Source organism: Hetaerina americana, unplaced genomic scaffold (genome assembly GCF_022747635.1).
Source record: "Hetaerina americana unplaced genomic scaffold, ioHetAmer1.1.p SCAF_34, whole genome shotgun sequence".
Lineage (NCBI taxonomy): Eukaryota > Metazoa > Arthropoda > Insecta > Odonata > Calopterygidae > Hetaerina > Hetaerina americana.
In genome coordinates, this window is record NW_027286919.1 from 2,215,616 (window position 1) to 2,237,817 (window position 22,202).

The window sequence follows — 22,202 nt, forward strand, 5'->3', positions numbered from 1 at the left end:
GAAAGTAGACAATTAGTGCCAGGAATATGATCAAAAAGAAGATAATAGCCATCGTGCTGTAACAATTTCAGTGTATATGCAAAGGAAAAGAGAATGAAGTCAAAAAATTTGAATCTTTGCTTTAATAACTGTTGGAGTCACTGAGTTCCACTGCCAACAATTATTATATCATTGCAATTAGAAAATTCAAACTATAAAAAATATGCTATTAGTTAATGTTGTGGAAAAATTATTGTTAATTTTTTGAGTGATATCCTTTCAGCTATGACATTCAATGCCCACAATGTTGGCTATTCTACAGTGAAGGCAATTAGCTATTAAGTGATTATACTGTGGCAATTAGTAAAACTTAGAACTTGATATGGCAAGTAATTTTTTGGACTCTTGAGGTCATAATTCATTGAAATTCCACTGTGATTGAATCAATTTAGGTACGGATTTTGGCAGTACATGCATAGAATTTATGAGACATGAGTGATTCTATTGTCCTGGGCTAGCAGAGAATGTCCTGGGCTCATTTCAGAATGTCATAAAATGTTTGCCAATGAAGCGTTTTCAGGTGATTGGTGCTGGCTGCCAACATCCTTCCAAGTTATTTCCTTGTGTTATGATTTGTCATGGCAGTATCAGTGCTTGTTTACATGCATGTGAGGTGTTTTCTGTAATCAGTTGTCTACCTTCGCGAGTAGTGAATTAGCATTGAATTTAGTGTCAAACTTAAGAAAAAGTAAACAAATGTAAATGAAATGATTGAGCAAGATAATGGTCATTAGTGAATGAGCTATACACATTGTTATGAGTGGTTCAGGTGATTTAAGTATGGACAGCATTCAACTAAGGACCCACACTCGGTACCAACACTGACATCATCTTCAATGCTTATGTTGCACCATTTCATAGCCTGCTTTCAGACCAACGATTATTTGGCACTTGCAAAAAATAGCAGAAGAGTGCAACATGCCAATAGGTTTATGCTTGGTATTGTGTGAAACTGTTGAAGGGTTTGAGGTTGAGTTTCAGGAGAAGGTGATGTTAGCGATGAGTGCCTGAGGCATAGCTACTCCTTCATGACTTTTTTGTTCGAAATTAAGAGAAATGTTCTTCCTCAGCCATTTTACTCACCTGGTGTGTTCCCGACAGAATTTTTATTTTTCCCAAAACTAAAATCTTCTTCAAAACGATTAAAGTATCTGGTAAAACATCAGCGAAAATCACAGATGGACCTATGCATGTTCTGTATGCACAATTCAAGGTAATGATTGAACTGATGAGTGATGACTCTACTGTACCAATGTGTATTTTGATCTGCTTCACATGAAGGAGTCAGCATCGGTGCAGCAGCACTGTCGCCAGTGGGGGCTCAAGGTGGAGAGGGAGACACACACTAATCATTGCTAAGATGGTTGCGAACAAAAATAGGGTAAATTCTTGAACAAGCCCACCATACGCAATAAAATTCTCTCCATAGATGATCACCTTGTTGGACAGAGTGCCAGTGTAGAAGTTTCTTTCTTCTTTGTTGCTGTTATTAGCAATGCAATTATCACCTGTCATCACTACTGATTCATAGCTCTACTTTTCAAAGTACTGATGGATGTGCTACGAATTTGAACTGTGGCTCCACAAGCCATTTATGTTAATAATTTATAAGCCAGGCTTATTTGATTTTCTTCCAGAACGAGTGGAAGAGCTGAAAAAGTCAATTGAGTTCAAGAAGTCTCTTCATCATAAGTTGCGGGAGGAAATTGCCATGGTGAAATCTGGACAAGCTGATGACAGACTGGATGATATGCTGCTGGAAATAGAAGAGTAAGCACCTCAAGAGTCATTCGTTACCATTACTGCCCTCTTCTCCCTTCCTCCCTCCTTTTGTTGGAGTCACAATGCCTGCAATTAGTCATCCAAGTGATGTGTTTAAATGTTCATTGGGTTTTCTTTGGCCAAACTACTGTTCTGGCTGAATAGGATGCTGATGCATGTCAATTTGAATGAATCGCCCTAATCAAGGTGGGACCACTTCTCCATTATCCACTTTCATTACAGGAACTTAGACTTCATGTAACACTTGGGAGATGAATTTAAAAAAGCAGGGGTGTGTTATTTTTCTTATTTAAAGCCCCTGATTATGGTTCTGCCTATAACTGCAGCACTCAGATTGGTGGACCTGATTCCTCTCACTTCCACCATCTGTATCCTCAACATTCGTTTATTATTTCTTTCTAATTACTTTTCTTTTGGTTTCTTAATTGAAGAGACATTTTTTAACACATGAATGTTGGGAGTGTTTCCTATCGCAGGATGGGCACTCAGTGTGGTATTTTAAGTGTACTGCATTCCTTGGGTCATTTTATCTATTTGTGTGACAGCTAATAAATGAGTTTTATTTTATAATTTGGAGATTTTGTGCAATGGTCTGCCCGTGCTTTAGTGTATCTGTTTCTAGAGCGTGAAGTTTGCAACCTTAAGGTTTTACTTGGAGATGATAATGCAGATTTAGGACATCAGCAGCAGGATATGCCATGCCACTTTCTGCTCTGAAAACATTAGTGGAGCAGATTTTGTGGACTCAAGCCAGTGAGGAAAATCCATGATTAAACTCAAATAAAAAGACCATAAGAACAAAAAATAAGTAAGGTTTTTCTGTCAGGATACTTATATTAAATCAAATCTTGTAAAATTATAATTATAGTCTTCAACTGTGCCAATTTGTTGGTATTGTTTCTGCTCCTCCTATTACAATAAGTTAATGAAGACTGTCAAGTAATGCCAATTACACTTTTCCTCTTAAGCCATTACTCCCCTTAAATCATTGTTTGGCCATACATTGTGTACTTCCTGCGCTGCAGTGAGTCTCAAGTTTATGGTAGAGGAAAACTGTCTCTAGATTGGTAATAGTCCATTCTGGATTCCCAATGCTTGTTTGTGCTCCTTCAAATAATTGAACACCAAGCATCCAAACCATGATTGTTATCTCAAAAATCAGAGTAAAATTTGTAACCTCATCTGCCTTCTGTAGCAAGTATTTGTTTACCATTGAAATTAATGTGCAGATCCGGTCCTGATGAGTTTATTTCTTTGGTATTGGATATGGGAATCCTTCTGCCTCTTGGGCTTCATTGTTTTCAATACTTACTGGAGGTAGTTCTTAATAGAATAAATGACTCTCCTCTCCTTTTTTCTCATTAAATACACTCATCCTCAGTTCCATTGCCTTCTTGACACCAGCTATGTCATATCTCAAGGACCCTCTTAAGCTGTGATTTTCTTCCTGCAATCCCCTTTTGAGATTGAGGCAACCTTCCACGTTGGGCCATGCTCTGTAATGCAGTCTCTGTTGGCTTCCATCATGCACCCTCTGCAGGAATTCAGCTTTACATTGTGCTCTTGTGAGAGAGGCTCTTGCCTTTCTACTCCCTTCTTAGATGTGTTGTTTTCACCCTCAGTTGTTGTCATCTGATCAAGTGCAGAGCAGGTTTTGATGGCCTTAGAGTGTATATGCAGAGCTTATCAAGTCCCCTTACAGCAGCTAGGGCTTCGAGCTCATAACTAGTTCCGATGAGTGAGGAAGTGATGGTTTCACCCACACATCTGTTGTTCCTCCAGCATACAGCTGTTAAGTTCTGAAGGGAATCTCATGAACTCACGAATTATCCAGATAGTGGGCATATTCATTCAGGTGTACAGTAGATGATAAATTATGGCAATATCTAGTTTAGTAGATATTGACATTATTTGTCATTTGCCTCACAGTAATAGTCTAAACATGGTTATGTTGGCTTAATATTTGAATTATTTTAATTCCATGGATCATGAGCTGGGAATTGCAAAGAAGCAATTATTGTCAATTAATACGTCGTCGAAATTAGAATGATCTGCATTGACTAAAACTATATTGAATATGGGTGATGATTAAATTGTGAAAGCATGTATCACTCCTGTGCTTATATCTACAACTGGTTGGATGGAACATGTGTTCATTAAAGTTTAACAAGAATTTCTTGCATGTAGTTCATTTCCGAAGTTTTGTTTTTTTCTGCCCAAGTTTGAAAGAAAGGAGAAGGAAAGCCCTGAGATCCATACCCTCAAGTACTGTTGCTGGGCCATCAGAGCATACTGCTGCTACACCTTGGGAGATCAAATTTCATGGAAACCAAGGCAGTTCAGGATATCTGCCCTCTCAGATTCAGGTTCCTCTTTCATCTCATCTCGCCAATAAATGTCCCCGAAACCCTTTCCCGTGCTCCCATGTTGGCTGGCAAATGCCTGACTGATGCAGGAGGCAGCGTGAATGGCCATCCTTGAAAATGAGGGAATGGGAGCATCCTGGGACAAAACCTTGAATTAGGGAGTATAACCTAGAATTGTGGAGAATAATGTTATCTTTCTTGAAAATAGATAGTGAACAATGGAGGGAAACACGACTTATTTTTTTCTGCATTTGAATTTGATATGATTGACTTATCTGGCATTTTTTCAAACCCAGTGACTTCCAATGTGTTATATATTCTGAAAGAAAGTATAGATTCATGTGTTACATCTGTGTGTACTGTGAAGGAGCATTCTTGCAGTAAATTGGGCTAAAAAAGTGACTTGCTACAAAACAACTGCCTAACTACAGCTTTTCTTCTACAACTGAGTTGTAATCAGGCTCCACTTCCCTCCCACCAGAAAACCCGCAATCCCCTATCCTATCCCTTCCTTCCATTCATCAACTAGAGTATGGATCTGCCAACACATTCCCCCTGCCAAACACCTTTTTGGTGGCTTGCAGGGCATTGATGTAGATGTAGATGTAATTTTCACCTGTAGATGACACACGTTGAAACTTGGGTCATATGAATAAAAATACAATAGTGGAAATCACAGTGGTTAATAATCATTTCTCTCCAATATTGAAAGATTCCACAAAATTAATTCTGATATTATACAGTGGAGTAGTAGTCATTTGGTACTTTCTTCTTTTTATGATAATAACGCAATAAATACACAATGCGTAATAGAAATGATTTTTTCACCAAGTGCATACTGATATTCTTAAATATTTTAAGTATTATCAATTAGGGGATTGTGATGGTGTGGTGGCTAGTTTACTAGCTTCCCTCCTTGATGGACCAAATTCAAATCCAGGGGTTGGCAGATTTTTTTTGGCAGAACAGCTGTGTGATTTTTTTGGTACCAAATCTTCCTGGGAAACCATAGCCGTCACAGGGAAAGGAACTGGCCCCTCCCCCCCTTACCCTGATGTGTGAATTTCTCTCATGCCATCTAGGGCTTAGTACTGTTTAAACTACCATCACTTACCAAACCGACCTTAGGGTTTAGTAAATTAGACCTGCAAATTTAGTGGTGCCCTTGCGTTAGGGCAAACAAAATATTAGTGAAGGTAGCAGGAAACACTAAAAAATGAATTCTAAGAAATGGCAGGAGATGCAGCAACAGTAACTTTTGTTTGAGTCATCAACTGAGTAACAATTGAAAAGTGTAAAAATCATTCGCCTTGACGGAGATTGAAATTAAAGTTATTGCACTTCAAAAATGAATTTTATCCTTGATAACCTTGGAAAAATCCTGAATCATAAATCATCTCTTTGCTAGTCATTCTGCAAAAGGGCTGTTAGATTAAAAAGATGATAAAATAAGCAAACCCCTTAAATTGATTTCATTGTGACAATATGATTGATTGTGAGTTTCTCAATGTGGTCATACTTACCTTGGCATGCTTCAACAAATGTTGCCTCTCCATGACACCTCCTGTTTTTCTTACATGATCCTCTCTCAATGGTGTTCCTGTTATTAGTGGTGAGCAGTATTGAGTTTTAATCCCTAACTTGGGGTTTTTCATTTTGTGTTGCTTGTTTAGTGTGGATGTGTTGCTGCCATTCATTCAGCTAGCCGCTGACCCATCTCTTTTGCCCTGCTAACTGCTTTGCAGTTTACTTTTGCATTGGGACTGGAGAATTGCTTTCCTCTGTGAGAGACTGCTGCCCTCAGGGTGCTTCTGATTTTGCCTATCCTCTCCTAATGGTTAATTTGGTGTCTGCACTGTAATGGCAGGCAAGGAAACTCCACTCTCCTGGAACACCCTTTTATCAGCTCTTGACTCTCATCATCCACCTCGTGGTAACAGTGCAGCACATCTACAGAAGGCATTTCCATACTTTGCTTGGAGATTATATGTGTCTCTTCTTCGTCCCATGAGCATCCTTTCGAGTGAAACTTTGAGGGAGGGCAATCTTGGAATGTGTTTTGGCAGAGAGTTTTATGTCATATGTCCCTGAGACCTTCTTCCTACAGAAGTCACATGCCTGAGTCTACACACATTTGTCCTTGCAGAAATTTAAAGTTTCCAAGATAATTGGATGCAATAGATACTAAGAGTCAATGGGATGCTGAATAAGGTAATTCGGAGGTTAATATTGGGAACGTGAGGTGGGGAAAGGAAGAGGTAGGAAGTCTGTAGAGCTAAAGAATGAGAAATCTAGGAGACTTGAGCTCTACAGCCTTGTAAAATAACAAATTAAAGTAAAGCTATAGGATTGGAGTTTTTCTTTCATTTATCACTGAAGAATGAGTGATGGTGAAATTTAGTTTGGAGTTTAGAGAACTTTTGTGTCATTTTTGTCAAGTTTAGAAGTAAAGTAGTGTTTACTGTAAGGGCCTATCAGAAACCTTCCCTAACCTTGGAGAAAATCGCTAATGATAATAATACAATAATAGGTCTTAATACAAGGTGGGCCCTTACACTTGCCTGTGCATTTGGGTTAACAACTGTTTTTGTTACAAAGGGTAATTTATGGGCTTAGGTGGCATATGTCCCTGGTATTATTTTACTATATATATATTTTTTACTTTGCAGAGAGAAGTTGAAGAAGAAAAGGGAAGCAGAAATGCATGCCAAATGGTTGAAGGAGAGGGAAGAGAAACTGTTGGAAATCAAAAGGGCATGGAGACCACCAGGTAAACTAAACTTAGGCTCTTTCTACAGACCTCCAGACTCAGATTTGAAAACACTTCATACCCTCAATGATCAAATTTACAATTTTACACGTAAATATAATAACAGCATAAACATAATTGGTGGCGACTTTAACCTCCCTGGTATAGATTGGGACAGCAATATCGTTAAATCTGGGACCTGCGATCGCGAATCTTGCAATTCCATGATAAAATTGATTCAAAGAAACTCCCTCCATCTAGCAGTACGCATGCCCACCCGTGGAAAGAACATATTGGATCTATTTCTTACAAACACGTCTGAACGTATTATTAGTCTATCAACTGATGAGGGCTTGAGTGACCATAAAGCAGTTAATGTCCACTTGGACATAGAAATAAAAAAGATTGTTAAACCAAAAGAAAAATTTATAATTACCATAAAGCAGACTTTGAAACTTTTGCCAATCAATTAAACTCTTCACTACCCGAGTTCAAAACCCGCTTAAGTCATGTCAACGTGGAAGAAACTTGGACAGAATTTGTCAATATCATGCAAAAAGGAATCGTAGATTTCATACCTGTAAAATACGTTAAAGCAAATCCCGACCCCAGGTGGTACAATAAAGACGTTAGAAAAGCCCTTCGAAAGCAGAGAATGCTACACTCTAGGGTAAAGAGGGCAGGCGTGAACACCATCCCCTGAGAATAAACAATTATGGGACACATATAGATCCCCTAAAATTGAAACCAAAACACAATTACGTAGCGCCATTACATATACCCAGAAAAGCTTGGGTGATAATGGAGACTCCCGCCTTACCCTTTATCCTAATGTACCCTCTCTCCATCTACCACTCGCACCTGAGTGGCTGGAGACACAACACAGGTTGCCCATTCCTCTGATCCGCTCCTTTTTCCTGCAATGCATTAATTAATTCCACCCAATTCACTCCATGTAATACCTTCTTGGAATATACTACCCTAGTCTTTTGATGTTTCTTGATATTAGTGCCCTCAATCCTGCTATGGCATCACACATGCCTCTGCCCTTCCTGAACCCACCCTGATCATCCCCGTATCTGTGAAAACTCTCTTCAAATTTCAGATATAAATAATAAGAGCAACTCAGTGACTCTGCCCTCCTGTTGTTGTATATTGTATTACACTTGTGGTTGTGTCCTCACTCTCGTCTCGTCCTCAGCTGCTTCATCATCTACCATTGCGATGTCCGCTGATCCCAAGCAGAGGGAAATGGAGGCAGGCGCAAGGAGAAGCAGCAGCCAATCAGAGCAGAGCAGCGAAGCTGAAAGCCTTGAGGACAGTCCCCTGAGTAGCGATCCTCTTCAGGTGGATGTGAGTGGCAGGAAATTTTTCCCTGCTTGTGTTAAACAGTACATGCATGTGCATCCCATAGAGCTAATGCTTCTTGGTGCCCTTTTCTATGTAGTTTGGGCATGTGGAAACAGTTGCACCGTTGAATGTACGATGGAATCCAACTTGCATCTAAATACCCCTGACTGGGTGATTTGTTAAAATGCAATGAAATCACAATATCGGAAATTTTTGTACCAAACATTCAGTTGAGTATTGCAAAATTACATGGTAAAAGGATTCCTCCTTTGTCTTTTAAATATAAAAAAACCTCCTAGAAAACCTTAGCGGGATAAAAAATGATCACCATGCAAGTTGTGCTTTGGCGTGAAAAGCAATATGGAATGAAATTAGTAAATGGTTTCTCATCCACCTAATTAAGAATTTATTCATGTAGAATAAAAGATTTTATTGGAAATAATAGTGATGTAAAGCATTAAAATATAAAGAAGCCATGCCTTAAGTATAGGCAGTGGAAAATTATACCATGCTGTAAGGTGGTAGGGAATAGTGAAAAATGGCCATAAAAAATAGTAATCATGCTCCCCTGAATGTATAAAGTTTTTTAATGGCAATGTAATCTTTGTTTAGCCCCTTAATATATCCTCCCCACCTGTAATAAGTTATTACACCAGAATCTTTATTTTTTGAGACCAAATCATGCATGGAATTTGATTTTGCAATAGTGTCTGGGAATTACTTAGCTAACTGTATCCTAATGAACTTATTATGCAAAGTACCTTAACTTTTTCTGTTTTGATTTGGTGTAGTGTAATCAATGTGGGAAAACAGGAAACTGTGTTTATGAAAACATACAACTGGGTAAGATTTGCATCTCAGTTCAAAAGATCAAGTTGGAGGAACCAAACATATTGTAGCAGGCTTTGCATTGTGAAAACTTTCCATATTAGTGAAGGAGTAGACAAAACACTTTTAATTCTCTTTAAAATTTTATCATGATGCCCTGTAATGAATGTCGCATCCCCACCCATTCTCCCTCACCCACAATCAGTGAAGGGGGCGTGTCAAATGAATTGTATTTTCACCTGAAAATGACTCGAGGAGTGGAAATCCGGGGTGTAATAGCAGAAATTTGGTGGAAATGAAGTGTTCTGTCAATCCCTTTTTCAAGACGCTGGATATATTAATTTGCAAAATAATTTAAAAAGAACAAGGATGGCAAATTGTGAACAAATAAAATGCTTCTGCTGTTGGCAATGGTAGGAAGTAGCAATTTTTTCTGAATAAATTCAATTCTTTGCTGCCATGATAATTTGCTAGCCATAATTTTGAAAATACATTCTTAATACTACCATTTGGTCAACTTTTTGGATTTTCTTATTAATATTTGAAAGAAATCGAGTAGTTTCAGGCGAGATGTGGTAGAATTTGAACATAGTAATGAAATGATGGTAACTATTTTCCTCTGGATAAGTTTAATAATATGACTGGGTTACGATGTATTGCATTATATTCAGGTGTTCCTGACCTGAAGATGATGTAATACATTGAAATCTGGTTGTACTATTTAACTTATCTAGTGGAAAATTGTTGCTATCATTTCTTTGTAATGTTTGAAGGGGTTTTTTAATCTTCCATTCTCTTCTTGTCAGCACTTGTGTAGTGGTTCTCATTACTGATTTTGTCATACAATGTGAGTACCAGAACTTGCTGCATTTTATTTGTTTTCAACCTTTTTATACTGCTTAACTGCTTACAGTTTTTATTTTGGGTCTCAAAATTTAATGCAATGAAACTTTTTACACTTTTGAAGGAACCATCTCAAATGAGCATAAAGTTGTTTAAATGATAAGGCCATAAAAATCTACGTAGTTAATATATCGTGAATCCTTTCCTTCCCTGAATTCATGCCATGCATTTCAATGCAACAATTTCAACAATTTCAAAGTTTAGACACTAGCGGATGACTGTGTTAAAAGTTACTGTTGTGGCATCTCCCGCAGTTTCTTTGGAATCATGCCATGCAGTTTTGTCAAGATGCTGTTTATCTTCCCCTTCTTAATTTTACAATTTACTGTGGTTCTTCCTGGTAAGATAGGGCTTTAAGTGCTGTTGGTGAAACAAACTTTTAAACTCCATACCTGATGTCATTTCCAAATTGTGTAATTAAATATAAAAAATGTTTAACAAATTTATAATACCAAAATGCTTTAGTATGCTTATGTAAATCATCATGTTGTCTGTCTAAAATGTAGAAACTTATCAGGCAAGAAGATAGTAGTGGAGTGCACACACTTTATTTTTTTACCGTGTTTTCCCATCGATAACAATCACCCAGAACTTCGTAGTTATCATGAATTTATGTAGATACCATGTGCCCAGGGCTTCATAGTTATCTTGAACATGTATAGATGCAGTGCATCTGTATATACATATATATATATGTGTATATATATATGTATATGTATATATATATATGCGCGTAAAAATTATGTATAGTGTGTGTACAAATTCGTCTGTTTTGATTTTCTCAATTTTCATTACATAACGCGCATTGTGATTTTTGCGATCATCTGAACATTTTTGTATAGATGACGCACGCATTATCTATGGGAATATAAGGTATATTGAACCAGAAAATTGAAATTTTAGATAAAATTGAATCAGGCTAAAGAACCGTAATACTTGGTGGAAATATGAGGTTGAATGGGATTATGCTTAAAACCCATGCGCTCTCAAGGCAAAATATAAAGCACATCTATCTACTCCATCTGTCTACTGTAAATCCAACCAAAGGGCTTGAATGACCACAGTATGGTTCACAGTGAACCATACTGTACATGGTTGACGGTGTCTTTTAGTATTCTTTTGTTATGTGATAACACCCGTGGAAACTCAGCTATGCTACAGGACACCAAGGACACTCTTTCTCCCGGTCAGATGCAACATCCATTTTGTCAATAGATGATAAAAATATTAAATTGATGTAAGTATAAAAATTAAATAATTTTCAGAAGATAGGTTATTGCAACTCCATGACATGAATTTCTGCATTAAATGCGAGAGTTGCAATCCAAAAGTGAAAATGTATTCTTCAATTTACGGAATATTCCCATCAGTAACGCACACCTTACGTATAACGCGCACCCAGAACTTTGTAGTTATCATGAATTTATAGAGATACCATGTGCCCAGGGCTTCATAGTTATCTTGAACGTGTATAGATTCCATGCATCTGTATGCATATATGTAAAATTATACGTCCTAATCCATATACTAATAGATGGTAACAGCCAATGAATACATGGAATCATAATTGCCTGTGGCTATATCTACCGTAAGTATACAGAAGATTAGAGTCAGGCGATTGAAATTAATTCCGAGCAAGGGAAAGATCAGAAAATAAACAAAATTTACAGGCCAACACAATATGCAGCCTTATTGCTTTTTTGCTCTGATTCGTAAGTCGAAACGAGACATAGGTTTGTGTGCCCTTTTATTTGCTATAAAAATTAACATTCAGTAAATCATATATAAAAAAATTAGAGAATGAATGAATTAGAATTTTCTTGTTTTGTTTGCTTTACTTCACTTTGTTAGTATTGGCGCTCAGCTGTTCTATACAACCTCCAAGCTCTATGAAAGTGCTGCCTACATGGTGACTGTTTCAAACCTGAATTGAGTTAAGTTTTTGTAATTTAGAATTTTCTCAAGAAAATTACCCATGGAGAAGAAAATCGTATACAGCGATGTTTAAGCTAGAAGTCATCAATTACAGGAAAGAAAAAGGAAATGGTGAGGCTGCCTGGATTTATCCATTAATAAATCTTTTGAATCAAAGTTACGTTCTAGTTGGGAAAAGTGGATGATGTCTGGTATGAAAGACTACACAGCATTGGGAAGGATTAAGAGTGTCTTAATAATAATAATAATCTTTATTTGCCCAGAAGACACTGACACAGTGTAATAGATACATCATATAAGTGTATAGGACACGTCATATGTACATATAGATGTTAAACAATGATGAAATTCAGAAAAGCATGACACAATAAGAAATAAGCTAGTGGATCCTGGAAAGTTGGCAGGGTGTCAGAGAGACTTTTGCAAAAAAAGGATTTGAAAAAGCTTCAGGCAATATTTCAACACCAGTGCTAGAAGATGACGAAGAGATAACTTCGGAGAGTGAACTCGGTGATGTACCTGAAGAGATAATAGATGCACTTAATTCAGGGATTCTTGATTCCGTGATTCAGGTGACGAATTTCTTGAATTCAAGTGATCTACCTATCCTATCATGCATTTATGCGTACGTGTATGCAATACGACGTGCTCTATGTATATGTGAAGTATCATGTATTAGAATTAAGAAGTACCACATATTAGAATAAATGAAGTATAGAAATCATGTTTCTTATTTTTCTCGTGGATTTATGAGAGCAAATAACTGTAACGGTAGCATTGCTGTATAAAATAGAATGCAATTAGAAAGCCATGCTTCCCAACTAATTTTTTTTTGCAAAACTCTTCTATAAATTATTGTGAACATAGGCATGTAAATGTTTGGATTGTTTAAATTTGTATTTCATAAGGCACATCATAATTTTTTTTATCACCTGAACATTTTTGTATCGATAACACGTGCGTTATCGATAGGAAAATACGGTACTTGTTTTTCAGATGTGCGATTTCACGAGACATGAAGGTATGAAAGAACTTAACCATTGTGGTATGTTAGGGGGTTTACTGTCATTGAGTAGGCCAACTAAAATATGTGCAGCTTATTCCAAGAAACTGCGGGAGATGAAGCCACGGTAACTTTTAACGGAGTCATCTGCTAGTGTGCATTTTAATGCAACAATTTCAGAGTATAAAAATTATTCGCATTTACTGGTATTCGAACGTGGATCCCTCAATGTCCGGTCAAGTGCTTTAGCCAGTTAACTGGCTAGCACTGGCCAGTTAACTGAATAGCTTAACTGGCCAAAGCACTCGATCGGACATGGAGGGATCCAGGTTCGAATCCCAGTCAAGGGGAATTATTTTTATTCTCTGAAATTGTGGCATTGAAATGCAATCAGCGGTTAAAAGTTACTTATGCTTCATTTCCTGCAGTTTCTTTGGAAGTGGTTATTTATAGCATGAAATAATGAGCTCTACGGCCTCTCAGTTAAAATAAGAGGGGGGGAAAGAAACTCCAATGGCTGTAATAATTTTAAATTATTATGGTTATTTATGATGAAGAGCCTAGTTTTTTTTTTAATACTATTTAGCATGACATGAGGAATTTCAATGAAGAATTAACATATGAATGTTCAGCTGTAAGGCTCATAATGGCTGACCGTTTTTTTTGTTATTTTGGTTATGTATAGAATGTCTCCCTTGGCTATATTCATGTCATTTCTCCAAAAACTTGAGTTTTTATTGTATACTTTAACTAATCACTCATCTAGACCTTTATTTATCCTAACCGGTGCGTTTCATTGCGAACTAATGTTTGATGGATGAGATCAAAGACAAATTTTGCAAGTATTTGATTCCTATAACCTGAAACCATTAGTTAGTTCTCCAATTAGGATAACGGCTAAAAGTAAAACTGTATTAGACAATATCTTCACTGATTATCTTGAAAGCGAAATTGATGCAGAAGTGTTTGATACTACTGTCTGGTCAATCAGCAGTAATGTGTACTTATTATCAATGCGAAAATGCCACACCATATAATGTTGTCAAATATTGGAGGTACTTTAGTGAATCTAATGCTAATTATTTTTGTGTGTTGCTTAACCACATAACTGGCTGGGGTCACTTCAGTTGGCGATAGTTTACGAAAATGTTGATGAAAATTTCAAAGTTTTCCACAGTTATTTCATCCATTATTTAAATCTTGCTTTTCCATATGAGCCAGAAAAAATTAGGAGCGGAAAATGAAAAGCTGACTAACTCCTGAAATCCATGTTATGTCAAAGAAATGGAAAACAATGTTCTTCTTCCAACGTATGTAATTTGTCAAGGTATAAACAGCCTAAGTGTTTAAAAGTTGGCTTTAACCTCGTGGACTGTGCTGCGTCGCGCACGACTATGAATGCCAGTGACGGTATATATGTATGGTATTTCGTCACAACATCTTGTTCCTCTAAAAGCCCCAAAATTTCAGAGTTTAAGAGGATGCCTCAATAGCTTAACTGGCCAAAGCACTCACCAGATAATAATAATAATAATTTTATTTCCCCAATTGACAAGTACATAGTATGGTACAGAATATCATACAATTATGTAATCGTATAGGGTACGTCAAGAAGTACAGTAACTGGATTATTAGCCAGAGAAAAGAAAAATAAAATAACACCTACACACATAGTTAAGGATTTACACAATATAAAATTCAGAATTACCCAGAATTGAAGTAGTCGTTCACACTGTAAAAACATTTTTCATTTAAGTACATAAATAACTTATTTTTAAAAAAAGAGAGTGATTTCTCATTTTTTAAACTAATGGGAAGCCTGTTGAATATTTGGATGCACAGAGAACGAGGTCCCTTGGACATCATTGTCATGCTAGCAGTCACTACACACACATGATTTCTTGTCCTAGTCCCATAGGTGTGTGTGCCATTATTTGATGGGAATAGATGCATGTTCTTTTTTACAAAAATTATCGAATTATAAATAAAAACACTAGGGACTGTTAAGATGCCAAGGCTTTGAAAGAGAGGTCTGCAGTGGGCTCTATAGGGTTTATTGCACACGGACCTAAGCAATTTCTTTTGAATAATAAATATTTTATTTAACTTAGTCGATGACCCACTTCCCCAGATTATGATACCCTATGATACAAGAGAGTAAAAAAGACCATAGTAGAGCGTTTTTAAAACATCCATACTAACAGTATGTTTCAGAATTGTAAGAAGATGGTACACAGAATTTAATTTTTTACTTAGATTTGTGATGTGCAGGTCCCATTTCAGGTATTTATCAAAATATATTCCCAAAAATTTATACTCGTTAATAATTTTAAAGTTATTTGACATAGGCTGAGAAGTACTTTTATCAGAATGACAGGTTTTTGCAGAGAAAATCATGGCCTGAGTTTTTGTTTCATTGAGAATGAGGTTATTCCCATAGCACCACATGCCCATATAATATTGAGGGATCTGGGTTTGAATCCCGGTCAAGGCGAATGATTTTTACTCTCTGAAATTCTTGCATAAATAACCACACCACCGTGCTGATGATTCTGACAGCAAAATCCTTTACCAATTATGTAACCTGGTATTGTTACAATTATATCATTTAACCAATGCTCAATGATACAGATGAAGTCAGGTTTTTCACTTGTGGCCACATCTTCAAGACCCACAAGTTTATTACTTAGGCACTGAATATTTAACTCTAAAATTTTTAACATAGGACCGCTATTACATGAAACAGATAGATTCTTTGTCACGGTTAACCTTGTTATGATTGTCAAGATTTTCTGAGAAAAATTAATTCTTACAAATATACCAGTGTGCTAAAATTCTGGGTTAGATTAAATTTGTTTTAGTTTAATGTCTACTGACACACAGAAGGATGCATAAGTACCCTTAGTCACCTCAAGTTCTTCTATCTCGATGTCATGACCCATAATTTTGTCACAAACATAGTCTAGAACTGATTTTACCGCAATTTTCTCTTTGAAGTTCCAAACATGTACGTGGGTTTTCATCAGATTACCACATAATGAACTCAGATTTGGCAGTGCCAATAATAGGGGGATGTTTAGATCTCCTTCTTGGACCAGTAACTATAACCAACTCGTTGCCCGCCAACTGGGGCGGTTCATGATCACTCAATGATGCTGAAAGGTTGCTTCTCATATGCATAAACAAAAAGCATTTGCAATGAAGCACTAATAAAGAGGATATCATTTAAGAGAAGGGGAAAGTGATTTTTGCCTGCCTTAGGAGGACGTCAGGATCATCAACTACAGAACTATTTAAGGGAGCCGTGCTTGGTTTGCGACTTTAACGAGAAGAGCCAGCATCAATGGTGTTGTGAGGCATGGTGAAGGAGCAAGTCAACCTGAGCCAGATGGTGGCTTCTTATGTGGTACTAATTCCCGCCTTCTTCACAAAGATTTATATATTTAAAAGTCAGACCCTTGTTTTAGGCAATATTTTCACAGTATAGTCAATTATGCTATTATCTTTTAGGTTAAATACATGAACATTTTGTGGTCATCTAGCCTTTCCTTCAGAGAAAATACTACTTGAAGTTTTTTAAATCTCACCCTAGGTCTTTAATGATGCAGATGATTTGGCATTACATAAGACATATTTGGGTATCATTACAGTAATTGTATCACCGCCAAATTCGCTGTAATATTTTGGAATATCAGTGTTATACCTTTCTTGTTTACATTTACTTTAATCCATCTTCAACGCTTTGAACTTGTTTTTGTAGTAATTTTCCTTTACCAAGTCATACTCGCTAAGCTTACTTAAGGGTGATGTTTTTGCAAGCAATATGCAGGGTGCAACAACATAACTTCCTTTTTTGAAATGCACACCAATCAGGCTCTATAGGTCATAGCTAGCTAAGAGTGGTCTCATTTGACAGCCAGGGTTCTAAAGTATTCCCCCATCCCAGTCAGTTGCTATCATGCGTTGGAACATTGAGGAGTGTGCATTGGAAGTCAAGGCCTACTTTTCAAATGGATGTTCTGTGATGGCAACACTGCGGGCCTTCCGATATTGCTTCATTGTAGCCCCATTGGGTCATGTCCTGGACCGGAAATCAATCGTCACATGGGTGACTGAGTTTGGACACCGTGAGTGCAACAAGACAAAGAACTGGAGTCCCATCCGATCACCTAAGAACCTTGAGGCAGTAAGAGCTGCCATCTTGCAATCCCCGTGGCGTTCTGTGCACCAATATGCATCAGCCCTTTCTGATCTTTCAGGGTGGCGGGTTCTTCACGGTGACCTTAATTACCATCCTTACAAGTTAGGGATTGTGCAGGAACCCTCCGAACATGACTTCAATTCTCCGAGGAAAGCATGTGAGGCTCATCTCAAAAACGTCCCTGAGGAAACAATTGTGTTTTTCAGTGATGAAGCCCATTTTCCAAGTTGGGACTGTGAGGGGGTTGTCCAAAAAGTCAGGGTCATCCTCAATAGGTTGCAGAAGGTCTTTGCAAACAGGCACTTGGCTCTGCTCTTGTTCGTTCTTCAAGACCTTCGAGACAAGTTGAGCGCAGATCTTTTGTATTGCCAAGATTTCTGTGATAATAATGGGCACTGTCATCTTATCAATATACGATCTGCAATCGTGAGCACACTTTACCGACATTCAGAATTCAGAACTTCATTCACACGTCAGGAAAAAATTGTTACCAATACTATTTTTGCGAACCTTGTATATCTTATAGCCTTTTTTATGTAACCTGTGAAAAAGCTTATCAAAACAATGCTCAATGAACTTCAATGCTTGGTATTTTATGTCAAGAAACCTCTTACTATATTAAATTAAATAATCCATGGACAAGTTTTGTATCGCATAAGTTACAGTAGAACGTTGCTTAATGAGGTCCTCACACAGCAAATAATTCGCATAATGAGCAAAGATATTGGTCCTGAAAATGAATCGTTTGAAAAGCAAATTTTTGCATAACAAGTGATGAAGAGAGGGAACTTTCCGGATTCATTGCACGCCTGCTACTGCAGTTTGTCTCGAGCACTCGTTCCACTAGCATATTAACGTCATTAGTGATAGCACATTTTTCCAAACTTATGTTCAAACATATTGTTCATGATTTTATGTGCATAGTTTTAAAATTGACCCCAGAGAAAAATATACTGGAAAGAGAAAAAAAATGAAAAATAACAGTAGAAATGAAAAGTAAAATCATTGAAAATTGGGATCAAGGTATGAGCGTGGGTGATCTAGTACGCACATCAGAAATCAGTCAATATCTACGATTGGCCTTTTCTTCAAGAACACGGACAAGACTAAGGAGATAGATGCTTCAAAAAGAGTGGCAAGAGTATCTATGCAATGCATATTCTCTGTTATGTTTAAATGTTCTTCTCATAGACATGAACGAAAAGTAAATGCAATCTGACCCCATTAACGAGTATACAATTTGTGAAAAGGCAAAAGCAATTTTCGCCGACCACATAAATTAAATGTCATGATCATCAATAGCCAAACAAATATTTAAAAGGGAGCCATGCGTGGTTCGAGAAGTTTATGAGAAGAGCCATCTTCCACAGCATTGTGAGGCATGGTGAAGTAGCCAGCTCTGACTCAAAGGCAGGGGAGAGAACTTCAAAAAGCTGTTAGATTATGAAGGTTACCTGCTGTAACAGGTTTTGAATTTTGACAAGATGGGTCTCTTCTGGAAAAAGCTTCTAAAGCAAGCATATATTTGTGCTGCTAAAAGTAGAAGAGAATGCATTGCCTGGTCACAAACCAATGAAAGACCATCTCACGCTACTACTTGGTGCCAATGCAAGTGGCGATTTGAAAATGGAACCCCTGTTTTTTTACCATTCAGGGTCTCCACAAGCCTTCAAGAAATGTTAACTCCAAAACAACAGGTTAAAGTAGATGTGAGGTGATGTGGAACTTTTGCATTGTACCATGCATACGTGGCATCACCCTTATAAGGCAGTGGCGATGCGCGCCATAAATTCATTTAACAATCATTCTGAGTCGCATTTGTACCTAATTTTGAAGTGTTGGCAAAAAAAAGATGCCTCTTGACAGCTTTCTAGTAAAAAAGAATTAGGTGTGCGTCTTAAATATTAAGCAATTTATTTTAATTCTTTTTAGTTTTGATTAATAGAGTTCGCTTTCCCAGTTGCTTCATTCCTTGATAGAAGAAAAGGTGAACGGGATCCGCGATCCTAAACAATGTATACATAATTTTCTTTGAATAGACCTTGTACATGGCGTGGAATGCATTATCTTATTGTACATTAATTTAAATGCAAAAAGTTGTTTCTCTTAACAAGTGTGTCTTTTTACCAGAAAGATCGCTGAACGGATTATGCTCGTATTATGAGGTTCCACTGTAGTTACCTATATAATATTTATATTGATGCATTAGTGATCACACGGGCTTTTATAGGTACCTCCGGTAATTGCCCCCATGAGATCACAAAGCTAGAGACTTAATTTTCAACAAGATACCATTTCTTTGTTGTCTTGAATCTCATTGCTAACGAATTAAAATATTTGATAGTCACGAAGAATGTTAAAGCAATAATTTAGGCACTGCACAAACGGTGTACCCAAGAAATCACCTATCGCGTAAACATGAAAGTGTAACAATTAGAATAGCTTTGAATAACCAATGGTATTGAACAAAGAATGTCAAAATAACACATGGATAGATTTGGCAACTCGCAATTGTACAAACACCAATTAATAAATAACAAACCACATACAGGCACAGAATGTTTCATGAATTCTTCATTACTTATTTCAAAGTGTTTACTTGTATCCCGCATTCATAAGTACGTCATTTTGTGGATTTATTCTAAGCATAAATGTTTTGTTTCATGAATTTCTTCTTCCACAAATTCGAATGAAAGTGAAGTATTTACAAAAAATAGTTCAAGAGCCCTGTGTTGGAATCTACTAAATATTTTCCACGTATAATATAGGTATTGCTAACAAAATTAATAATTACATTGCATTGATAAAATAGAGAAGTTGAGCGTAGTTCTTATGGGATATTTTCTAAAGGCCCGATATTGCTAATTTCACTTCACCTGCTTTCACTCAACCATTCCGGTTATTTTAATGCAAAATAACTGTGCTTCATAGCACTATGTTCAAATTTAATGATTTAAATAAGCAGGTGAATATCACTGATGTAAACAAGCTGCTGCCATATTGAAAATATACTCAGGGCAGGGCACCCTGGCCGTGGTATAACTCGGACCCCTTGCCGTGGTATCACTCCGTCCAAAAATCGTACATAATCACTTAAGTTGGCGAGACTCACTTCTGGGGCTATAATACCGAGTGGCGGAGTCACTCTGCCTTTCGTAATTGCTCTGGGTGGTGAGACTCATTTCGGATGGTATTATACCATTGGCAGATGAACTCCGCAGGCAGTTAGCAGTTTGTAATTGCCCTCTTGGATTCCTGATATGAAACTCCAGATTTCATATCTTGTTTTAGGAACCTAGGATTTTTTAAATATGAGAATTGCAATGGACATAGTGTCAGAAAAATGTAGTCGTGAAAGAAAAAGTTGTAGCCGGTTAAAATGCAGGTCAATTTAAACAGTTTATTGACAGATGTAAATGCATGTAATATTGAAGGCATTAAGAGTTTAAACACAAGATGATAATGCTAGAAACAATAACATAGGCAGCAATAGTATACTTAAATCGTTAACAGAATTTATGTTACTCATTGATATTAAGCAGAAAAGGATTTCTGAAAATGTAATTGTGAATGAAGTAAGCCCTCTACATAGTCTGTTTTTCATCAAGTCATTTTTCTAGTTAGATGCCTCCGAGAAGAAATAAAAGTATTCAATAATAATATAAATGAAAAAAGCAAATAGCCCTGACTATTGATCTTAAGACGGATGCAGCAAAGAACACAGAATAGGCTGCAGCTGTAGGAATTTTAACGACAGGCTAACTTGAAACGGGAATTAGGAAATGTGTTGGCATGCAACTTTTTGGGCCTGTGAACTACTTAAATTTCAGTGAAAGTAGCTTTTTAGTTTTGCTTCATTGCTGCTTGTATTAGGCAAGCTGCAAATTGAAAGAATCAGAAGTGCAGGAGGGATTAGGGTCTTACATCATACTAGTGTTAATGACTGCATATCCCTGAAATTTCTTCCCCACTCTCATTTCCATTCAAATATTGCTTGCACATCCTACCACGTGCATCAATGCAACTGCATGGCATGCATATAATTTAATGCAATGATTGTTGATGTGTGGGTTAATATCTTCAGAGCATGTCATTTAGAATGGAAATTTAAAATGAATGCTCAAGAGTTCTGTGTTATTTTCCTGCAATCCTATTGAAAGAGAGAGCTTTGTAAAGGGAAGCATCACAGAGTCAGGCATTAGAATGAATTCATATAATTGAATGGAAAATTCATATTTATAAACAGCAGTTACTTATTGCAATGGTTTCAACAACCTGGAGGGGTCAATGATGCGTTGCAGATTAGAAATTACAGGCAAACACCTGTATGGCTGTGAGAACTTTTCTCAAAGTAAAAATTGGTTAACATAGTTAAGGCAGCGAACAAAGAAAGTGTGCTTTTGGTCTGTTCAAGCTAAATATTTTATAGCTATGATGTAAATCTTCTTGATAAATCAATGCTTTTTGTGAAAGTAATAATTATAATGGTAAATAATTCATAAAAATTCGTGGCCTTTTCGCTTTAAGTGGCTTGCTCGAAATGTAATGTGACTCTGGTCCATCACTTGGAATGTTTCCCCTGTGCCTTGGATGAGAACGTTTGTGCATTTCCAAACCCGAAACTCAAGCTTCTCTCTGTGATTGGATGGAGACCTGACGAGCATGGATAATTGGATATTGTAGGTTATTGGTGATGAGTCGTTGGAGGGACGGGGAGAGACAAAGCCTTGCAGCCCTCTGCGGGAGTCATCCCCCCAGCCTACTCCTGCTCAGTTGCCATGCACTTCATCGGCACCAGCAACAACACCCACACCAACTTCACCCCTCCTCACCATTCTCCTGAAGAGCCAATCTCAAGCACCTTCACTGCAGGTGAGGGAAATATCCTCATCAAACACATCCCACTTCTTTTTTCAGTATTTTGACACTTTTCATTAGGACTGTCTACTCTTCATGCACATGCCATCCTATGCACTTATTAGTATTGCTTGCATTTAATTAGTATAAGTATTAACTGTATGGTATTATCTTTTCATCTTATTACTC

General features: G+C 37.1%; 1 protein-coding gene across 1 annotated transcript in view; it reads left to right on the forward strand.

Annotated features, from left to right (window-relative positions):
- The window catches only part of LOC139691407 (bromodomain-containing protein 8-like), a 101,878-nt gene that overhangs the window by 6,504 nt on the left and 73,172 nt on the right, over nucleotides 1–22,202 (forward strand). The window contains exons 4-7 of the mRNA XM_071589206.1: nucleotides 1,677–1,809; nucleotides 6,857–6,957; nucleotides 8,138–8,289; nucleotides 21,840–22,028. Coding sequence (XP_071445307.1) covers nucleotides 1,677–1,809; nucleotides 6,857–6,957; nucleotides 8,138–8,289; nucleotides 21,840–22,028 — 575 coding nt within the window. The remainder of the gene's footprint in view (nucleotides 1–1,676; nucleotides 1,810–6,856; nucleotides 6,958–8,137; nucleotides 8,290–21,839; nucleotides 22,029–22,202) is intronic.